We start from the raw sequence: 9,115 nt of genomic DNA, 5'->3' as shown, positions 1-9,115 counted from the left end.
TCGCTTTTTCAGACCGATGAGCTTTGTAAAAATCGACGCGTTTCAAAAAGGCGGGGCATAGAGGAGAAACAATAATGTACAGTATGTGGAAAATAATGTGTTTTTTGAACTTTAAAATATGCATAAACACATTTCATTACACCAAATACACAAAATAATGTTCTTTTTAGCAGCATATGACCCCTTTAAGTAAATAATTATATAAATTAGCAGGATAATATCGTGTATCGGCGATCTCACTGGCTGACGATATGAAAATTGAGGATATCGCCCAACACTAGAAGGCACAGGAAATTCACCAATGAGGCAGTACACAGTATGTTGTTGTTTGCAGTAAGAATACAGTTCAAAGTCCAAAGCAAGCATAAACGAAACCTCACTAATGTAACCAATCCAAAGAGCCTTCAGGGTGAAACGAGTGGTTCCCCGACCCAGAAACTCAGCACAGCAGATGAATAAAAAAGGAAAACTCTGTGTACAAACAAATAATAACTAAGTTGCTTCAGTCCAGACATTCAACTTTTCATATACAAAGTCCATACAACTTAGATTGATATGTACGTACTATAATATTCCTCAAAGTAGGGCAAAAATAGCAAGTGAGATGAACTCATGGCTCCTGCTACAGAACATGGTTACACTGTTGATAAAGGCCCTGAACCAGGTGTGTCCAGTCCTGCTCCGGAGGACCAGTGTACTGCAGAGTTTAGCTCCAACCTGCCCCAACACACTTGCCTTTTTGTTTTCTGGGTGCGTTCCATTTAGACACACGCTTCCTTAAGCACTTGCCCTTAACACCTTAACAGCCCAAATGTTTGGGTGTTTTAAGAACAACAGCGTTTTTGATTATGACTGCATACATGCAGCATGGCAAGACTTCTTCAGACCTTTGCATCATCAGACTTGTATCCAAACAACACAGAATTACTGTAGCAAAAGTAGCAGCAAACTTCATATTGATCTTGAAGACTCTGTTTTTACAAAATCCAACATCACCGACTTGCCCTAGCCAGCTCAGTCACCTGGCTTGAATATTTTAAAACCACTGTGGGCAGTGGTTTGGAGATAAGAGTAAGAAGTCGATTCACTCCTCCAACATCTCTGGTGTTTTGATATAAAACATTAAACTGGAGACAATTGACAAGTTTTATGAATCTATTCAAAAAGGTTGGAAGCTGCATTAAAGGCAAATGGTGGTAAAATACCTTAATTAAGAAATACTGCATATTTCTCAGGTGTTCACATTATTTTGTCCAACCCTTGTATGCATACTTCAGGCAGGACCGTATACCACAACACAATATGATTATCACGGTATTGCAAATCGTGCTTAATTTAAACCCACCCTAGTGTATGATATACAGGTGCATCTCAATAAATTAGAATGTCAATGAGTTTCACAATTTGAGTTGAATTACTGAAATAAATGAACTTTTCCACGACATTCTAATTTATTGAGATGCACCTGTACAAATGATTTTGAGATTTTGCACATATGTCTTGTCACTGTCTGTGATCAGACATGCTACCATCATATCATGAGCAAATTTGTTGTCAAACTTCAAGCTATGTGTGGCCACACATGCAGGGGTTAAAGCAGTGTACATATTTTCAAACTCTTCCTAATCAAACATCTAATTCGCTCGTTATTAGTGTCTCCAAGACCTGAAAAGGATGGGTCAGAATAAGGAGACATCCAAAATGTGTGCTGTTTTTGTGCCTCCAGGAATAGGGTTGTAAAACGATGGTGTAGACGGAAGTAATGTTCAAGAAGTGGGCTGGGAACACAGGAGGCTGAACTCTGGATGGTAGTCTTCCAGGAGCAGGTCTGGCCGCCTCCATTTTACAACCTTTAGCGACCACAGACCGTGAAAGAGAGATGTTGAAGATGCAAAGAGAAAACAGGCTGGTTTTATTATGCATGCTTTGTGGACATGGCCTGGAATGCAGTCTGGACTCATGGCCAACAACTGTTTGAAGAATTAGGTTATGTCCGCTACAGAGAAATAGAATATACTAAGATCTGCAGCATCTGCCACAGGAGCCCTTTCCGCAAAGATGGTGTTATTTTCCTCGAAACAAGCATACAAATGATTGAGCTTGCCCAAAACTAAAAGATGTCGTCTGTGCGAAAACTGGCAAATGATTCATAGTGTCCGGTTGAGGTAGATGCATATTGTTTTGGTTGGCACTAAATGATCAATGCTAATAATCAAAATGGAGAAATAGCACAGACACTGGAAAAGGATAAATTCCTAGCACACCACACTATCAAATGGAGTAAACTTTTGAAAGGCTATAATTTCACTCTGTAAGCATTAAAAACTTAAGTATACGTTGAGCTTACGGTGTCATTGAGAGAACAGTGGGTTTGATGGCTAAATCCTCGGCAGATTGTAACCTGCATTTGTAAGGGATTTTTAAATGGCATTTAAATAGCAGAAACATGGTAAAAGGAGTGAAAAGGGTGCACTCTAGGGTGCAGTGTCGAGGGGCACCAAAGAGGTTTATTCATATTCTAGCTATAAATCTGGTTGTACTTGAGAGTTACATGGAAGATCATTCATAATACCATTCTATACCACATTCTGTCGAGGTACTATACTCTTGTATGGGTTTACATGAAGTTCCTGTGCCCAGCTCAGTATGTATTTGTTTTTAGTTGATCAGCCTGCTAATTACTGCTAACATGACTGTTTAGCCTAAATGCTTTAATTATCTATTGACTTTCTAGCAATTGTACTGCATGAATTTACTTTTTCTTCATTTACTTTTTTCTCCATTATCCAAGAATAATCTACTGGAGTTTTTTGTTCTTTGCCACTGTTGCCTTTGTTTGATATTTTGTATTATGTATTATCTATTAGGTATAAATCCACTAACATTTCATACGCAATTTTCAAAGTTGTAGGATTGCTGTTTCTTTCACACAACGTGACTGTTTTACAGCGTCGGCGCCACGGGGTGGGGGCTGAGGGGGCCCGGCCCGGCCACCTCGGTCACTGTGCCCCCTCACCTCTGGTGCCGTCTCCGTAGTGGGCGCCCTGATTTTAGTCGGTGAGGCAAGGTACTGCCCTGGGAAGGTTTCCCAGGCTGTTAAATACACAGATTAAAAGCGAAATGTTTTAATTTCAGTTCGTTCTTAGCAAAAAAAAATTTTTTTTCCGTTCAGGTTATGCAGAGCGAAATAAGAACGGTGCTGTTGTTTTTTTTATGTACGATGGATAATTAAAACAAAAATCAGGGGTGTGTATTTATAACATCAATTACTAGGCCTACATTCTTTTTTTCAGAAATGGAAGTAACTCAAAATGTTGTGTGTTTGTAATTTTTATATTTTTATCTATAGGCCTATACAGCAAAACTACAGAGCTTCCAGTAGGTTATTTTATGGAGCTGTAAACACGGGAATCTCCGACCGCATGCAATCTTTGACGAACACCCAATTCATATATCAAACTAGGCTATATGTTATTAAATTGTACATAGGCTATATATCAGATTATTTTATTTACAAGTTTCATGTTTGTGTTTATCCCGTTTTTTCCCCCGTTGCATCTGAAAATTACTTTTAGAAACATTTTTTTTTTCAAAGCTGTTATCACCGCATAACACACATTATATACATGCTATAAAGCAAATCCCATCCGCTTGATTTTATTTGATATCATCAACAAATGTAAACTATACTGTCACCCAGCTCTAAACTGCTAAATGTGAACAATTATAACATCATGAAACTTTGTAAAGCTGCTTTGAAACAAACTGTATTCCGAAAAGTGCAATGCAAATAAATTGACTTGACTAAAAGGGCAATAATTTGTCTCAACTGCAAATTTGTAACTTTTAAGATATTGAACAACATTTTAAAGCGGACATCCAGTCTGCTTAAGGTTTATTTTTTGGACTGTTTAAGGCCACTAATCAAATGTAAACACATTTGTGACACTGGTAACCCATTTGTATAGAAGGTGTGGTTTGTTTGCTTCCACTAAAGCACACAAGATGTCTCTGAAATTCCACTTCTGACAAATACATTTAGGCTAATAATATAATGTGTGTAGAAAATAGAAGCATTTTCAGTAGTTGCCTCAACCTTTTGTCTCTTTTTGGACCAGCCACACCTCACGAAATGGACTTCAGAAATGAGATGAGTTTCACTTTGCAGAGAATTCGCAAAATCCAGCCTGGGGAAGTTATTACAGTCACACTGTTTCTTTTGTCCTTCTACAATAACGTTGTGGTGGCACAAAGAAGCTCTGTGAGAAACACTAGAATTCAGATTCTCTTGTGTTGTGTGGTACAGTAGCGGCTTTGTCTCGCTGCACTGGGTTCAAACCTGACGACCTCCTGAGGAAGCACTGCTCTGAAATCTATAAATCTCTAGATCTGTTAACGTATATACTGTACGTTTTTATGAAAAATATACAGAATCATAAAAACTACTCCTCTATGAATTTATTACAAATGGCAAAGTTTCCATAATTTCTCATGTTTATTACAGTGCTTCTGGATCTTTTGTCAAAGAAAAGTGATTGGTAATGCAATGAATGTTGTTTTAATTTTTGTATTTTTTTGGACTTTGTGAGAGAATCTGTAGCACTTGTTGCCTGCGCAGCAGGGGCTGGGGGTGGGGGGTGTTGGGGTAGGTGATGATGACAATGATCTTACTGTGAAATGTCAGATAACTCCCGATGTTTCTGTGCAGGACTGGGGGAGGCGGACCTCAACCAGAACAATGGATGCTCCAGCAAGAGTCCAATGGTGACTGACTCCATGAACGCTGCAGTAGATCTCAGCAGCTGGAACCATCCGAGCACAGCCGACCCTAATGCCTCAGGGCCCCGCCCCCACTTGGTCCGCCTCTTTTCTCGAGATGCCCCAGATCGTGAGGACAACACCTTCAAAGACCGCCCCTCGGAGTCTGATGAGCTGCAGACCATCCAGGAGCACGGCGGAGCTGGCTCAGATTGTGAATCTGAGTGTGCAGAGTAGGACCTAAAGTAGATTTCCTCTTTGCCCTCTCTTTCCTCACTCCTATTTTGGAAACAAACAAAAAAACACACCGCTGCAGAGATTAAAGCTAACACTCAGCATGGCATCTGCAAGCTCTTCGCAGTCAACATTCAGGCTGGGCCGCAGTAAGAAGAACCCTACTGTTATGGATCAGATCGGAAAGTTCTTTGGAGGGGATAAAAAGAAGAAGGGAAAGGTGAGGATTGAGCAGGCATTCAGAGTTCTCCACATGAGCCTTTACTACTGTTCTATTTGCGTGAATTTATCTTGACCTGCAGTTATTGTTTGATTCCGAGATCACCACCAGTAAATGAGTTGCGTGTGGTTTTCTTTTATCTCTTTATCTCAAGTTTATTACACGTTGCTGTCATATAGTATCCAGTATTGAATAAAGCTGCAATTTGTTATAGGATTTACTGTGATTCAGGGATTCAGTATACAGTGTGATGTTTATAAACAACGTGACTTTCAGCTTTTATAAAATGTTCAAATGTATTCGAAATGCCTGTGTAAAGGCGGGCGTACACGGTGCGATTTTTGCTGTCGTACGAGTTCGCAGGCGATTTTTTTTTTCTCTCGGAAGAAAATCGCAGATGCTCGCATGGTCGCGGCTCGTACCGTGTGAGAAGAATTACGGGCCGATCCGAGACATTACGAGCACCTCCCGTCCTCCCGATAATTTTCAAACATGTAAAAAAAAATCGGATGCTGTCGGTTTAAATTCGTGGCGTATGTGCGGTTGAAGGAGACGATTTTGCGATCCATCTGAAGTTGACCAATCAGAAGATGACAAAAACCATATAATACTTTTAGTTTAATTATACGCGTATGTGAGGTTGAACGAGACGATTTGGCGATCCATCTGAAGTTGACCAATCAGAAGATGACAAAAACCATATAATACTTTTAGTTTAATTATACAGTTCTATTTTTTATTAGTTATTCCGAATGTGTCAAATTTGCCATTCAGCTTTATGAATGAATATGCCTGTTGTATTTCCGGCAAAACGAGCAGAAATTCAGAAATGGCCTACTCCCTCGAGTTCTTTATGAAGAACAGAAAGTCCATGCTTTTCTCTGCGTTTCAGCCATTCTCTTTGCCATGTCCTTTGTCTTGTTTTTTTTTTTTTGGACGTCACAAGCCGCCTGCCACAAAGAAAACTATTTCGTCCTCAGAATCCATATTTTTATGAATGGAGCGAAACGTAATGCTTATGTCAGAGTTGGTAAAATCGTAGTAAATTCGTGTCGTGTGTGACTGCCTCCGTACGATTTTCGGATAAACTCAATCGTGACATGTGCCAGAGCTCACGACGTTCCGACCTTCAGAATCGCACCGTGTACGCCTGCCTTAACAAAATTAAGTGTTTTTATGACTTTTCACTGACAGCAACTGCAACGTTGAAAAGTTCTGTAGTAATCAGAAAAGATGGTACATACAGCATATTGTACAATGAGTGGTACTATGTCTCAATCAGGATGTTTATGTTGGCGAAGAGAATTTTCACATATCTATGACATTTTCTTATACTGTACGTGACCGATAAATATTTTATATTTTATAGCCATTTTCAAATCCATTTATCTTATATAACATCATGGTGTTAAGGGAGCACCTCAGGGTTTTTCATGGTACAGACGGAGGCCATTACTGATCAGTTTGGTTTCTAAAATGAATTTGCATAGTTTTGGAAATTATATTTAACATTTGTTAACATTTGTTATGCTTGAGAAATTATGCAATTTCTAGAGCCTTAACTTTTAAGAAAAGAGGGAGATAAATATTTTCTTCTAAAATAAAGATATTTAAGCTTTTAGGTGACAAACACCAAAGTTGGGAAACTCTTGCTTTGTGGGAAAATGTGAAATGAGATCTTGATGATGTAAGTTTATATTTGTGACCTTATTTTTAAAGTGCCATATGATGAATTGCAGAATTACTGACTTGTGCAGTGTGTAACATTTTGATTAACTAGTTTTAATATAGCTAACATTTTTGTGGGGAAAAAATAATGTGACAAAGAGATTGAAATATCACAGTTCCAGTTGTATAATAGTTTTGTCTCAGACCTACATGTTCCTGCTTCAACCAGATTTCTCAAACATTCCTCAGGTTAACTCATCTCTCTTATGTAACAATGTGATCTTTAAGTGTTAATGCCTCACTAGTAACCCCTATAGATTGTGTCCCATTTGTAACACTTTAACAACAGCTTGTGTAACCTACATATTCTGGAACAACCCTGACGATGTTCTTTAGCCTGATCCTGTCCTGAGCTTTTTGACATTTGCTTGATTAAAATGTATGTAACATGAACATTGGCCTTTTTGTTTATTTGTTTTGAAATAGTGAGGCAATTTTGCGCTTTAAAAAAATTGTTTGTTGCTATGTGCGTTTTTTTTTTTTTAACTGGTGTGGTCACAATGTGAATTTGAAATTGCCAAAGTAAACGGTTGACAGGTCAGGTCAAATTCATATGCATAAGCAAGATTAAGCAGTTTGTGAAAAGTATTAATGGAAATACAGTTGGTTTTAAATATATCCGTTGTCAAAAAGTCTGATGTGATTTCAATTAAAAAAAAAGCTTTGTAATATTAAACGATCCTATGATTATTTTGCACTGACAGGAATCTGTTAATATTTGAATACAGAACATAAATTTTAACATTAGTTAATGAACCACGGATATGAAAACAACACTATTCCGTTTATTATTCACAGGCAGCCTTTCCTTGCTGCAAGTGTTGGACAATATAGTTAAAAAAATAATTATTACTATTTAATGAAGATTTATAATTATATAAATATTTAGATTATGAATTTGCTCTGACGTTGTTTAAAAGTTGGTTACCTCAGAAAATCCTTAATTTTGAAACTTCCAGTAGAGCCAGTTAGATTCACAATTATTAATGCAAGAAGTGAAATACAGTGGAAATAAAACGTTATGCAATGCCTAAACTTACTAACAAGCAAAACAACTAACAGTATACTTTCTGCAGTCTGCCAGGAGCAATATGTGGTAACTGCTCAGCAATACAGTGAAGGAAGGGGATATTTAAGTTTATGGATTGACCCGATGACTCAGCGAGGCAACCGTTTCTTCTTAATAGTAAGATTAAACAGAATGCAAGGGGGAAGATGTGTTAATGTATCTGTGAGAGGAAACTGGGAATAATGCCATTGAGGTATAAGGCTTCATAAAACGGAAAACAGGATGGCTCCAAAACTGAACATTTGTTCACAGTGGCCACCTTCTGTTCCTAAACTAATGCTAGTACACTTAAAATGTGAAAGCCCAGGCCCCATACCTCACTGAGTCACAGATGGTGAGTCCAGCCCTTTAGATGTTTCTCCCATCTCTCCTTGGCCATCATCCTTCGCTTAACCTAAAGACCAAACCCTGTGTCAGGTCTGCCTCATATAATATAGGAAGCTTCTCCGCCCCCTCCCCCCCCACTTTATCATTGAGTCAGGAGTTGTAGTCTGACTGGCAGGCTAAGATCATGGAGGTAGAGACTGTAGTAAAGCCAGCAATAGAGGTCTGGCTTATTGGTGAGTGTCTGCCTAACAGTCTTGCTAGTTGTTTAGATCTCTGTTGCGGTTTTAGCTTGCCCTGTCATGATGTGTTTGTGGTTTTTGCTGACCACCTGCAATGAGTGCTTATCTTTGTCGTAGAGATTGCTGGCCGGGAAGGTCTGTGTTATGGTGTTTCCTGTAGCATGAAGTGAGTTTCAGAGTAGGGTTAGAGTTGACAAATCCAAACAAATCCAACCTGGTTTAGATCAGGATCAGCGGGCTCACAAAGCTCGAGATAAACATTCTCGGTGAGTTTGAACCAGAGTTTGTGATTAACTCTGGAGCGCGTGCTGACGCCTGAAAGTGTGACGTGTGCAGCAAACAGCCAATCACACGGAACGTGGAGAGCATCAGCAAAGCGTCAGTTGGATTCACTTCTCGCGAGAGTCAGTGCAATTCACTTTTTTGCTGAAGATTAAGTCGGTATTAAAGGAACACTCCACTATTTTTGAAAATAGGCTCATTTTCCAACTCCCCTAGAGTTAAACAGTTGAGTTTTACCGTTTTCGAATCCATTCGGCT

General features: G+C 38.9%; 1 protein-coding gene across 3 annotated transcripts in view; it reads left to right on the top strand.

Moving 5' to 3' along the window:
* The window catches only part of LOC107661001 (myelin basic protein-like), a 33,271-nt gene that overhangs the window by 18,231 nt on the left and 5,925 nt on the right, over positions 1 to 9,115 (top strand). For 2 of the 3 annotated variants that reach the window (XM_016450440.1, XM_016450439.1), the window contains exon 4: positions 4,709 to 5,212. In XM_016450440.1, the coding sequence (XP_016305926.1) occupies positions 5,096 to 5,212 (117 nt within the window). In that variant the 5' untranslated portion in view covers positions 4,709 to 5,095. Of the gene's footprint in view, positions 1 to 4,708; positions 5,213 to 9,115 lie in introns of those variants that run through there. The other variant, XM_016450438.1, reaches the window with a different exon arrangement.

This window comes from Sinocyclocheilus anshuiensis, unplaced genomic scaffold (assembly GCF_001515605.1).
Source record: "Sinocyclocheilus anshuiensis isolate Anshui unplaced genomic scaffold, SAMN03320099.WGS_v1.1 scaffold1036, whole genome shotgun sequence".
In the NCBI taxonomy this organism is placed as follows: Eukaryota; Metazoa; Chordata; class Actinopteri; order Cypriniformes; family Cyprinidae; genus Sinocyclocheilus; species Sinocyclocheilus anshuiensis.
This window is presented reverse-complemented; position numbering and strand designations above follow the sequence as displayed.